Source organism: Myotis lucifugus, unplaced genomic scaffold, assembly GCF_000147115.1.
Source record: "Myotis lucifugus unplaced genomic scaffold, Myoluc2.0 scaffold_298, whole genome shotgun sequence".
NCBI classification, from domain to species: domain Eukaryota; kingdom Metazoa; phylum Chordata; class Mammalia; order Chiroptera; family Vespertilionidae; genus Myotis; species Myotis lucifugus.
In genome coordinates this window covers 939,261-952,428 of record NW_005871346.1, presented here as the reverse complement: position 1 = coordinate 952,428, position 13,168 = coordinate 939,261, and the positions used below count along the sequence as shown (strand labels likewise).

The 13,168-nt window shown below is 50.7% G+C and overlaps 1 protein-coding gene across 1 annotated transcript; it reads right to left on the bottom strand.

The window, feature by feature from the left end:
• Positions 1-4,111: 4,111 nt before the first annotated feature.
• FAM25A (family with sequence similarity 25 member A) lies at positions 4,112-8,186 on the bottom strand. Its single transcript, XM_006100113.3, has 3 exons — positions 7,472-8,186; positions 5,989-6,051; positions 4,112-4,293 (listed from the first exon to the last, which is right to left on the bottom strand). The coding sequence occupies exons 1-3, from the start codon at positions 7,542-7,544 to the stop codon at positions 4,160-4,162; spliced, it is 270 nt and encodes an 89-aa protein (XP_006100175.1). The 5' UTR covers positions 7,545-8,186; the 3' UTR covers positions 4,112-4,159.
• Positions 8,187-13,168: the final 4,982 nt, after the last annotated feature.

Here is a 13,168-nt window from a genome sequence, read left to right as displayed (position 1 = left end):
CTTTTATTCTATATGAAACAATGTTGTGTTCCGCTGCTGAAGCCCGGCTGGCTGAAAGCAGGTTTCTGGCGTTTTCTTTAGCTTCTATATTTGTAACAATGTTTCTTAAACTGCAAGCTCAGAGGCCGGCAAGGCAGGTGGGGAACGTTGGCTTCCTTCGTCGCTGAAGCAAGCAAGCCTCCTGTTCGCTTCAAGCTGCCTGGCTGTCGGCCGCCATCTTGGTTGGCAGTTAATTTGCATATCACCCTGATTAGCCAATGGGAAGGGTAGCGGAGGTACGGCTAATTACCATGTTTCTCTATTATTAGATAGGACTAGAGGCCCAGTGCATGAAATTCATGCACTTGGGTTGGGGCACCCTCAGTCCAGCCCACGCCCTCTCGCAGTCCGGGAGCCCTCAGGGGATGTCTGTCAGTCGGACATCCTTAACACTGCCACAGAGGCAGGAAAGGCTCCCACCACTGCCGCTGCGCTGACCACCAGGGGACAACTTCTGCATTGAGCGTCTGCCCCCTGGTGGTTAGTGTGCATCATAGCAACCAGTTGTTACACCGTTTGGTTGATTTGTATATTAGCCTTTTATTATATAGGATGAATGGGTTACCAATGAGATCAAGAAAGAAATAAAAAACCTCTTGGAAACAAATGAAAATGAACACACGACAACCCAGAATCTCTGGGACACAGCTAAAGCAGTCTTCATAGCACTAGAGGCCTACCTAAAAAAACAAAAAAAAAACAACAAAAAAAGCCCCCACACATAAGAAAAATTAATAATAAACTATTTATCCTTACAACTTAAAGAATTAGAAATAGAACAACAAGAAAAACTCAGAGTAAGCAGAAGGAAGGAAATAATAAAGATTAGAGCAGAAATAAATGATATAGAGACTAAGAAAAAATATATAAAATCAACAACCTGAACAATGTGAATGAAATGGACAAATTCCTAGAAAAATACAATCTCCCAAAACTGAATCAGCAGGAATCAGAAAACCTGAATAGGCCAATAACAACCAGTGAAATAAAAGCAGTAATAAAACTCCCAGCAAACTAAAGCCCTGATCTGGATGGCTTCTCAGGGGAGTTTTACCAAACATTCAAAGAAGAACTAACACCTATACTCCTCAAAATATTCCAAAAAATCCAAGAGGAAGGAACACTTCCAAGCTCTTTTTTTAAAAATACATTTCTTATTAATATTAGAGAGAAAGGAAGGGGAGAGGGAGATAAAAACATCAATGATGAGAGAGAATCATTGATTGGCTGCCTCCTGCACACCCCACACTGGGGACTGAGCCCTCAACCTGTATGCCTAGGTTTCTCTCTCTCTCTCTCTCTCTCTCTCTCTCTCTCTCTCTCTCTCTCTCTCTCCCTCTCTTTTCCTCATTACATTAGTCCCTTTATCATTTCTGGTAGTGCTGGTTTGGTAGTGATAAACTCCTTTAGCTGTTTTTTTGTCTGGGAAGCTCTTTATTTCACCATTTATTTTGAATGATAGCCTTGCTAGATATAGTAAGCTCAGTTTCAGATCCTTGCTTTTCATTACCTTGAATATTCCATGCCATTCCCTATATTGAATATTCCATGCCAGAGTGTCTGATGAGAAACAGCTGACAGCCTTATGGGAGCTCCTTTGTAGGTAAAAGTTTGCTTTTCTCTTGGTGTCTTTAAAGATTCTCTCTTTGTCTTTAATTTTTGGCATTTTAATTATGATGTGTCTTTACATGGGCCTGTTTGTGTTCTTCTTGCTTGGGACTCTCTGTGTCTCCTTAACCAGTGTGACTTTTCTTTCACCATATTGGAGAAGTTTTCTGCCATTATTTCTTCAAACACATTCTCTATCCTTTGCAAGCTTTCTTCTCCTTCTAGCACACCTATTATGTGACTTGTTAAGTTTCATGTTGTTCGAAAGTTCCCTTAAGCTCTCCTCCTGTTTTTTAATTGTTTTTTTTTTTTTCTTTTTGGTTCTCTGATTGAGTGATTTTTCTACCCTGGAAAAATACAATCTCCCAAAACTGAATCAGCAGGAATCTAATTCACTGATCTGATCCTTGGCTTGCCCTAATCTGCTGTGTATTCCTTCCACTATGTTCTTTATTTGTGCTATATTATTCTTCATAGTTACTATATCTTTTCTCATGTGGTTGAGCATCTTTGCCATCATTATTCTGAGCTCTATGTCTGATAAAGTTCTTATCGCTATTTCATTTAGCTCTTCTTCTGGAGAATTTTCTTGTTCTTTCATTTGTTTTTTGTTTGTTTGTTTGTTTTTTGTTTTGTTTTGTTTTTTGTCTCTCCATTTTGGCTCCCTGTATTAGGTGGATCTGCCATGCCTCCAATCTCTTGTGCAGGACAGTGTCAAATGATGTTTCTGACTAATTAGACCCACCTCTGCCTGCAGATTGATTGGATTCAGTCATTACTAGCCTCAGGCAATGGTCCACAGGTGGGGTGAGAAGTTTTCCAATAGGGTGGAGCAATTGCTTCTTCCTGGAGGCTAATTGTTATTCTCAATCTCTTAATGGGCCTCAGAAACTCAACAGGGTGGGGCAAGAGGTTTTCTAATAGGGTGGGGCTACTGTATTCCCCACAGGCAAAAAGCCTGGATAGCAAAGATCTACCTAAGAAAGTTGCCCTCCACAGCATGAGGGAATGACTCAGCACAGGAAACCTGGGTGCCTGCCTTCTGAGGTCTAACCCCAGAGCCTCCAACCCTGGCTTCTGTTCACAAAGCTCCAGTTCACTCTGCCCTCCCTCTGCTGGAGCACAAGGTGAGTGGCTGCATACAGAATTGGCCCTTTAAGAGGGTGACTGCATTTTCAGCAGTCAGGCAGACAGCCACCCTGCTGTTTTTCATAGCCATGTGAAAAATATGTGGGCACCTTTGTCAGTTCTGATGGTCTCTTCTGGGGGGCACAGCTTGAGAATTCAACCCCAGAGTTCTCAGTGGCAACCCCCCACACCTGAAATATGTCTCTGGAACTTCAGCTGCTGTCTGTGGGAGCCTGGCCAGCTCTTTTGTGCCTCTGCCCTTCCTACCAGTCTGTATGCAGTGTCCACTTTCTGTCCTTGGTTATCAGGGTTCTATCCATCTATTCTTCATTTGATTGTTCAGGATGATTTTTTTTGTATTTATTTTAGTTGTAATTACAATTTGGTCCAGGGAGCATGTCTGTGTAGCATCCTCATTTCCTTTTTAAAAATCCAATGTTAAGCTAAATGCTACTTAAACACATGTCTAACCTTAATGGTACTGACCCACTTGTGGCAGGAAGGAGAGAAAGCCAAGTATTCTTGCCCACCAATTAGGCCTAACACAAGTGTCAGAAGCGAGATCCGACAGTGGCTTCAACAGCCAATAAGATGTAGCCTCATTCTTGCTTGGCCTGATTTTGTGACTGACCAGCAGACAAGTTTCTCCAATGCCTCTTTCAGAATATGAAGCATCTCAAAGCTGTCTGAACCTGTCCCACTGGCCTGTCAATCAGGTTGGTCTGTGATCTTCCTGAATCCTATAAGAACATTTCAAGGAAAACGCAAAGAATATGTAAACTGAATTATGGTCCTCCCGTGGGCTTCCTGAAGCACTGAGGTGTCTGAAAGCTACATATAGTTTCTGGGAAATGACTCTTTTAAGAAATGTAGCACAGCCTTAGCTGGTTTGGCTCAGTGAATAGAGCGTCGGCCTGCAAACTGAAGGGTCCCAGGTTGGGTTCCGGTCAAGAGCACATACCTCAGTTACAGGCTCCTAGCCCTGGTCATGGGCATGGGGGTGGCAACCAACTGATGTGTTCGGTGTTTCTCTCTGTCTCTCCTCCTCCCTTCCACTCTCTCTGAAAATTAATGGAAAAATATCCTCAGATGAAGAGGAAAGAAAGAAAAAAGGAAGGAAGGAAGGAAGGAAGGAAGGAAGGAAGGAAGGAAGGAAGGACAGACACAAGCAATTCTTAAAGAGGTCCTTGCTGAGATGGTAACACTTATTGTGAAAGCACCACATCTGATCAACAGGGGACCTATCTAACCCCCAGCAGGTGTCAATGTTTTACAGCAGGTGACAGGATGTAGACAGTGCTTCCACTATCCGGGAATAAGTCCAGGGCACAGCGTACACATTTCACAGTCCTTTATTGAGATTCAGGAAGAGTCTCGGGCGTGGTCACTGTCCCAGGTTACCCAGGCCTTCCGCTGCATGGGTGACAGCATTTGTGACTGTGTGGGTCACAGTCTCAGTGACTTCCTTTACCACTTTGTCCCCTCTCTCCTGGGCCTTCTTGAAGGCTTCGGCAATGGCTGTCAGCAAGAAAGAGGAATAATGTCTGGGTGAGCAAAGTAAACATTCGAGCCACTTGCTGGGCTGTGTCCCCTGCAGTGGCCTGTGGGGTGTGGCTGTCTTCCTGGGCCATGCCCTGGAGGATCCCCAATGGGATGGAGGGCAACAGAGCTCCTGAGGAATGTGTGCAAATTTTGTTTTATTTCCCCAAACAGCTTGCATTTCTGACTTCAGTTGTGAGTAAGACTGAACACCTGCTCACAGGGTGGCTGCCTGCTCACATACCTTTTCCTATGAACTACCACTATATCTCCTGACCATTTCTATGTTGGGTTATCATTTCCACTACAAATATTTACCCTCAGCTGGTGGTTTTTCTTGGGCTTAGAGTATAATTTTTTTATTATGGAAAATTTGAAGTATTATTGTCAGATTTATCTAACATTTCCTCTATAGTTGTTGGGTTTTCTGTCATAGTTTTTTAAAAAAAAAAAAAGACCCTCCCCACTCTGAGATTATGCTAAAATCTCCTATGCAGTCCTCTAACAATTTAATCATTTCATGTATTTGTATTTAAGTCCTTGATTCACTTGGAATTTATTTTGTTGTAAGGAATGAGGTGTACTTATAGTTTTTACATAGTTATACTCACAGTACACATACACATACAAACATTTATGTAAATATCCTATATAATAAAGAACCAATATGCAAATGGCCATCATGCCCTCATGCCATCACGCTGTAAAGGCTCAGACACTCAACATTGGGGAGAAAAGAATGGGGTCCAGCCAGGCACAAATGAGCTCACAAGAGAGGAATGGGAACCAGCCAGGTTGTGGCCCAGGAGAGGGACAAGCCGCCCTCCCTGTGGTCCTGGGCTCCAGTGCCTGTGCCTGTGGCCCGGGAGAGGGACAAGCCGCCCAACCCACAGTTTCAGGCACCTGCAGCTGCAGCCTGAGCGAAGCCACCCACCCACGGTCCCCTGTGGCTGCAGCCAGCCTGGGCGAAGCTGGCCCAGGTCTTGGGTGCCTGCAGCCAGCCAGAGGGAGGGAAGCCCCGGTCCCGAGTGTCTGCAACTGGCCAGAGGAGTGAATCCTGGGTCCCGGGTGCGGGGCAATGTAGAGGTGGTTAGGGGCAATCAGGCCAGCAGGGGAGCAGTTAGGGGCGATCAGGCCAGCAGGGGAGCAGTTAGGGGTGATCAGGCAGTAGGCAGAGGTGGTTAGGCGCGATCAGGCAGGTAGAAGTGGTTAAGGGTGATCAGGAAGGCAGGCAGAGGAGTTAGGGGAGATCAGGGAGGCAAGTGGTTAGGAGCCAGTGGTCCTGGATTGCAAGAGGCAGTCGGACATCCCTCGAGGGGTCCTGGATTGGAGAGGTTGCAGGCCGGACTAAGGGCCCCCTCCCCCTGCACAAATTTCATGCACTGGGCCTCTAGTGTATTTATATAAGTGTATATTTTTATGTCTTGAATGCCTTGTCCCAGCGAGCTGCCGCACTGCCTTTTGTGAAATAGTCTTCTCAACGTTCCACAGAGAGGCCTGTCAGGCTGGGTCCTGCCTTAGTGAGGTTGGCTCTGTGGCCTCAGATGGTGTGATAATTGCATACCATCCGAAAGGGTGCAGCATCTGGATCAGGGTTTGACCTGCTTAGTCAGAGAACAGGCTGCTCCCAGCCCCTCACTTCCCTCCTCCCCTCCTTCCCAGCCCCCACCATACCTTTCTCTCCAGCCTCCTTGGCGTGCTCCACCACCTCCTTCACTACCCCCTCCACGGCATGAACTGAAAAGGTAAGACAAGCCCAGAGTGAGAGCCCGCACTAGGCAGCTCCTCCTCCCTGCAGGGCTCAGGCAGCTCTGGGTGCTGCCCCAGCCAGGACCAGCTGGCTCAAGGGAAGGACCCTCAGCTTGCTTCTTGAGGAGGATGTTGGGGGGAGGGTCTGGCTGCTGGGAGAGAAGCTGAGTTCGGCAGACAAGAGCACAGAACCCTTCATGCCCCTCAGCCTGGTGCAGCCTGGAATGCCAACGAGCAGGCCCTCCTGCCAGCTAGGAACTGGTGCCAAGGCTGAGCCTGTTTCCCAGGTTATCACACCTCTCAGGTGTGCTGCTATCCTGCCTCAAACCAGATGGAGACATGGAGACGGCAGCCGATGCCAAGTCCAGAGCCTCCTCCAGCAAAACCAGTTCCCCACAGCCGTTCCTCCAGGAGGAGGGGACTGTCTGCCACCTCGGAGTGGTTGAGTGTGAGTGCTCGCCTGCTGGGACCGGAGGAATTGGAGTCAAAGGAACTGGCCCTGATCTTAAACGCCCCTCCACTGCCTGGTGCCTTGTCTGTGAATGGGAGTCATAGGAACGCAGAGGGTCGGTGAAGAAAGGCCGCTCAACACCCGCATAGAGTTAACCACTGAAATAGGGACATATTTGCTGCCATTTAGAAAGAGAACAGCAAACTTAAATGCCAGCTGGTGGACCTGGATCCCCTCCCCAGCAGAGCTGCTGACGTCTGCATGCAAAAAGGGCTTCCGGGGCCCAAAACATTGAAAATGTCCTTTGTGTAAACCCCAGGGCTGACTGAACAGAATCAGACTTAGTGGTTTCTTCTTCTTCTTCTTTTAATTTCAGAGAGGAAGGGAGAAAGAGAGAGTTAGAACATCAATGATGAGAGAGAATCATTGATCGGCTGCCTCCTACACGCTCCACACTGGGGATCAACCCCACAACCCAGGCATGTGTCCTGACGGGGAATTGAACCACAACCTCCTGGTTCATAGGTGGGCAATGTGGTTTCTTAATAGAGAACTCTTTGCAGCTTTAATGTTATGGTAAAAATAACACCTCCTTCCTTTGCCTGTATGGGATATTCAAATTAGGCTGTTGGGATGGGAAGGCTCCCAGGTTTCCAGAGGGAAGTGTCCAAGCTAGCTGCTCGCCCAGCACCTGGGCTCCCCTCCACCCCCACCCCCACCCTACCCGGGGCTTCCTCTGAGATGGCCTCCCTCCTGCCCTCAGCCACAGGGACCCTCCTGGCCTCACCCCAAACAGCCCTCCTCAGCTTCTGCACCCTCTCCCCATCCTATCCTTATGGGTCTGATTGCCCAGAGCTCCTCATGGGGTCAAGGCCTGCCCCTAAACTGCGGGGATCAGCTTTGAACAGGCCCAGGCAAGTGGATCCCCAGCCCCCTGCCTGAGCCCCAGGTCCTTACCGGCTTCCTCGGTGGCCTTCTCAGTGCGGTGGGCCAAGCCCTCAGCAGCAAGCTTCCCCAGGCCTCCCAGCATGGCGCAGCGACCTTGACGACCAAGGAAGATGCTGGGGCCCGGGCCAGCGTGCTTTTATAGCCGCCTCTGGCGGCGGCTGCACTCTGGGGCACCAGCCCCTCACCCGGGCAGCTAGGAGGTCAGCTGTGAGTCAGCGCAGGCGTTGGCAGGAGGAAAAGGCTGGGTGGGGCCACCCTCATACTCTGGCTGTGGCACTGCCCCTCTGGAAGCATGAGAACCCGTGCCCTGCATTCTGGGACCCTGTGGGGTCAGGGACAGGGAGCAGGGCCAAGGCCAGACAAGGTCAGCCTGGGGCTTGCGGCTCCTCCCAGGCAGAGGCCCGAGTGCCTGTGGAGGAAGAGACACGGGCAGCAGCCCTGCCCTCGTCCGCTTCCAGCTCTCCGCAGCCCGGCTCAGGGGGCAACTAGACAAGCCGCGGCTCCAGCCTGCTGCTCAGGGTCTCTGTGTGGCCTAGCCAGGGGCTTGGGATTCCATGGGCCTGGGGACCTGGGTGACCCCTTAGGCCAAGAACACAAGCGGAGTGGAGGCCACTGCCTTCCCACTCCCAGAGCCCAACTCCTCAGCTTGGCTCTCAGCCTCCCTGGGGCAGGTGGGGGCTCCCGGGGGTGCCTTTCGAACAGAGGAGGGTGCATGGAGGCAGGCCTGTCAGCGGTCAGCGGGCCCGCTCTCTAGGGACCTGAGTGCCCAGTACCGGGCAGCCAGCAGCTGCGGGATGCAGCCCTCCCTGCACCTCGGGGCCTGGTCTCTCGGGAAGGCCCTGTGAGGGCAGCAGTGCCCCCCAGGAGGTCCCAGAGGAGAAATGGGGACGCCACACCCCCACCAGGAGCTTCAGGCCCTGGCAAGAACCCCCAGGAAGCCGCCCCACCAGCCCCAGATGAGTCAGTCACAGGCTTAGGGGCCAGGCTGCCGCCCCAGTTACTCAGGACGGCAGAGATGCCTCAAGCCTGTGCCACGTGCTCCTTCTCTTAGTCAATAGCCCCACCCGAGCCTCAGTTTCCTCATCCATAAAATGGGGACAGCATGCCTTCCTGGCCATGTCACCAATAGTTGTTGAGATGATGTGTGCAAGGTCCTGGTAAACTCCTGTTCCTCCCTGTCAGAGCGGCTGTGCCAGGAGGGGCTGCTTGGCAGTGAGCCTGACCCACCAGTGGGCGGGCCAAAGGGTGAGGGTGTGAGGCTGCCTGTAAGCCACAGGCTGGGGGTCTCCACCCCTGGGCAGGAGTCATGGAGGGAAGGTCCTTCAGTGCAGGCCTGGGGCGGGATGCTGAGGCTGCATCCCCCATGGGTGTTCCCTCGTCCCTTGGAGCTGCCCTGGCCCAGGCCTTCCCAGCCCGGGTCCCCAGCACCGCCCTCCCACATTCCTGCGTGGTCCTGGGTGGCCCCCAGGCTGTGGCCAGCCCTGGCAGCAGTGGGACTGTGAGTGGCAGGGACTCTGGGCCACAGGTGGCGTCTCCATTGGCAGGAGTGGTTGGTCTTACTGGGACGACGTCTTCTTAAAAAAAAGAACATAACACTGCAGCTCCTGCGAGTTTCACAAATATGCAGGCTGGGGCAAAAGCAGGGTTCCAGTTATTCATATGGAAAATAATACATTAAATACTAACACAAGAATAGACCCTCGTACTCACAACTGTAACCCGACTTTTGCCCACCGTGTATGTGATGACCCTGTGGACTGGAGGGGCTGGGAGTGTGAGGGCCTTGGAGCACAAGCAGGTCCCACGACTCTGTTCTCGCCTCGTTACAGCCAAATACCAGAATGTTCTGCTCAGGGCAGCCAGGCAATGCCGCCACGGGTGGGGGACTTCTGGGACACGACTGGTGGGAATTGGGCTGAGACCCAGAGGGACGTTCCCTGGCCCATCAGAGCCCCTTTCCTCTTTGCTCTGAGGTTGTCTGTGTCCCCCACCCCGCAGGCTCTTTGTGCCCTTTCCCTCCAGGCCCCACCCTGAGATACGCTCAACAGTCCCCTCTCCTCAGGAGCTTGCCGGCTCCTCCACGGCCCTTGTCAGGACTCGGCCACCCAGCAGAACTGAGCCCATGCCAGCCAGCGCCCGCACCACTACAGCCTGCTGCCCTCACCACGTCCGTCCTCTCCCCGGAGAGCCTGCTCCCCCTTAACACACCGTCCTGGTGTGAGCACCGCACTCCAGTCCCTGCTCCCCCTTCACGCACCGTCCTGGTGTGAGCACCGCACTCCAGTCCCTGCTCCCCCTTCACGCACCGTCCTGGTGTGAGCACCGCACTCCAGTTCCAACACACCATTGCCTGCTCCCCGCTCTTTAGCTGGGAAGAGTCTACCCTCAGGGAGCCATGGGCTGGGCTCACAAGATAGGTCGGTGGTCTCAGCTGGAGCTGAGGCCAAGTGGGCTTGCACCTGGGCCAGAGCACCGAGGCCTGGACTCTGTGCAGCTTGCCTCTCGAGGATCCTTGCTTTCTCCCTGTTGGCATTTGGGATGTGTTTGGACGCAGCCTTGCCCAGAGATCTAGGGCCATGGTGTGTGGGAACTGGAGTGCGGTGCTCACACCAGGACGGTGCGTGAAGGGGGAGCAGGGACTGGAGTGCGGTGCTAGACCCTGCTGACCAGGGCTGGATTCCTGGCAACTCCCTCAAGGAATAACATTACCCTCCCGGACACCTAAAATTAACACAAAGTAAAACTGAATGTAAAGTAATTGAAATATAAAATTAAAAGAAACATTACCTGCCTGGATGAGGTTGAGGATGACTCAGGAGGAAACCAACCGCCCTACCTCGGAAGGGGCCTGGCCCGCTGGCCCGCGGGACCCCTGTGGAGAAACCCTTGAACACAGTCCTGAGTCAGAAGGTCAAGTCCAGCCCTGGGACAGGGAGAATCAGGCATGGGCAGGAGCTAACTAATTCTCCGTGTGGAATTTGCTCAAAAACCCTTTGGCAAAAGACCAGTTGCCTGCATCCAGTCAAGGAGAGCCAATTTTTCAAATAGCAATTTGCTAACTTAGCAATTAGCAATTCGTGGGGGGGGGGGGGGATTATTTGTTTTAAGTGCTTAAATACTTGGGGCCGTCTTATGTCCAAAGCATGACGATTTCTTGTGTGATTCAAACTGGAGATGTCATGGATGTCCTGTTTCATGATTGTCCATCCTGCCTAAGCTTCTCCGACTTCTGCTTCATGCATTTGAGCTCACAGTATATTACGAGCCCACATCTCCTGCACACACTGACCCCTCCCAGTCACTGGGGAGCCAAGCCCAGACCCGGGAGACTAGGTGTGTCAGTCACCAAAGAAGGACTTCCCCAGCATGGCAATACCCACACACCCATGGATGTCAGTCAGGTTCCTGGTGAAAATCAGAGGGCACATCACAGGCGCCTGAGGAGAAGAACTGTTCACATAGGTGGACAGACTTAAGGGAAGGGCTGTGGGATGGAGAGGTGCCAGAGCCCAGCAGTATTGGGAGGCATCACCTCCCTGGACCTGGACGGGCAGGGGAGGGGCTGCACAGACCCTAAGGCGAGCGGTGCCTGCAGGAGAGGGTCACAAGACAGGAACTGCAGCCCTCCGCAGAGAGCACTGCTACCATCACACCCTGTCCAGCAAGGAGGGAGCAGGCTGTGCATCCCTCCCCCTTCCCTCTCCAGCCTCCTACTGCTATTTCCCCATTAGCCGAATCAGCTGAGGCTGAGGCTGAGGGAGCCTGGGCAATGCAGTTCAAGAGGGAATGTTCCCGGGGCTCAACCACTGAGCCACACTGCCAGCCATCAGCGGATCCTATGTGCAATGATTATTTCTGTGGTGTTTGCCTAGTGGTGACTGACTATTTCCCATTTCTTCTACATTAATAAATTAATTAGAATTCTGCAGTCAAAGTTGCCCATTCTCCACATTCATTTTAATCCATTAGTTACTCATATCAGTATGGATTCATGAATAGAATATTTATCTTATTCTATAGGTTAAAACCCAATACTGTCATTATTTATTTTGTGACTCAAATCAATCCAGCTTGAGCCATTAGAAACTCCTTCAGTTTGGCTCTGGTGTTCTTTCAATAACCCCCCATCTTTGCTGTCTGTCTGTCTATTTATCTATCTATTGATTGATCCATCGATCTATCTATCTATCTAATCTGTTTTAGCATTGCCTTACTTTCTGGCACTACAAGGATGTTCCAGGCTAATCCTGTATTTCCCCCACTCCAGCCCTACAGTCAACTACTTCTCCTTGGAGCTCTGGTTCCTTTTATTAGAGAATGGTATTAGAGATCAAGATTTGGGTGAGAGGTATGCTCATTGCTCCTAGGAACTTCCAGCAGATAGATCTAGGAAATTATATATATACTAACCCTTTCATATATATATATATTTGCATCTATTGGTATTTATAATTAAAAACCATGAGTATGTATTGATACCTCAGATTCTAGTCCAACACCACTGGATTCAATTTAGTGTTCCCCATTATTTGTAATTTCTTTCTGCAATAATTATAATCTACATTATAGCTACTATGCATTTAATTCTAGTATATACAGGAGTACCCCACCTTATTCACAGTTTAGCTTTCTATGGTTTCAGTTACCCATGGTCAAACTTGGTCCTAAATATTAAATGGAAAATTACAGAAATAAACAGTTCCTAAGTTTTATGATGTGGCACCATGCTGCCCAGCATTTCCATGAAGAGTGCTGGTCCTGGCAATTAGAATATGCCGAAGAGAAGCCATAAAGTGCCTCTCTAAGTGAAAAGGTGTGTGTGTATAGGAAAGACATGGCATACATAGAGTTTAATACTCCCTGTGGTTTCAGGCATCCAATGGGGGGGGGGGCGGTCTTGGAACATACCCTCCATGGATAAGGGGTCGTATAAATATTGGTTCAGAACTGCTAACCCACAATACTGTGAGAAACACATTTACTGGCCCGATTACAGGATTTATGTAGTTATTTCTGCCTTTAGCCTTAGAGAATCCAGTCAATACAGTCATATGCCACATATGACATTTCAGTTAATGACGGGCCACGTCTGTGATGATGGTCCCACAAGACTATAATGGAGCTGACAGATTCCTGTTGCCTAGTGACCTGGCAGCCGCCTACCATCACAGTGCAATGCATTCCTCACGTGTTTGGGGTGATGCGGTGTAAACAAGCCTACTGCGCGGCCACTCCCCGAAGAGTACAGCAATCTAAAACAAGAAAGAAACCAGACGGCAACACCCACTTTGCTGCCTTAGGGCAAACAGACAAACCATGTCTAGAGGGGACTCCGAGTCAAGTGGGGCTGGGAGACTATAAGCAGCCTAAAGCAAAAAAATAAAAAAAGTACAGCACATGCAAGCATGGGCGGTGCACAGCACTTGGCAGTGGTGATAAATGCCTGACTGGCTTCCGCACCGCGAGGCTATCCTTTCCACCACCATTGCAGAAGGCACCCTTCCTACTTGTACGCACAGCTTCCTGGACCAGCGCCAGTGGGTGCGCGGCCGCTGGCGCTGGATTTAATCTCTGATGTTGGTGCAGCGACGCGTGGTGCAGCCTGCGGCCCGAGCAACAGCAGCCCACGCGGGGCGCGCCCTCCAGCTGCGCGCGCGCCTCTGGGACGCCCCCGCGATGCCATGGCCTGCGGACGCCTTTCCCTCC

What these genes read in the sequence shown, in the direction of transcription:
- FAM25A (XM_006100113.3), bottom strand. Translation starts at nt 7,544, where the DNA reads ATGCTGGGAGGCCTGGGGAAGCTTGCTGCTGAGGGCTTGGCCCACCGC. An exon ending in GAAGGCCACCGAGGAAGCCG is followed by an intron (nt 6,052 to 7,471) that starts GTAAGGACCTGG and finishes TTACCTTTTCAG; the next exon opens with TTCATGCCGTGGAGGGGGTA. An exon ending in CAAGGAGGCTGGAGAGAAAG is followed by an intron (nt 4,294 to 5,988) that starts GTATGGTGGGGG and finishes TCTTGCTGACAG; the next exon opens with CCATTGCCGAAGCCTTCAAG.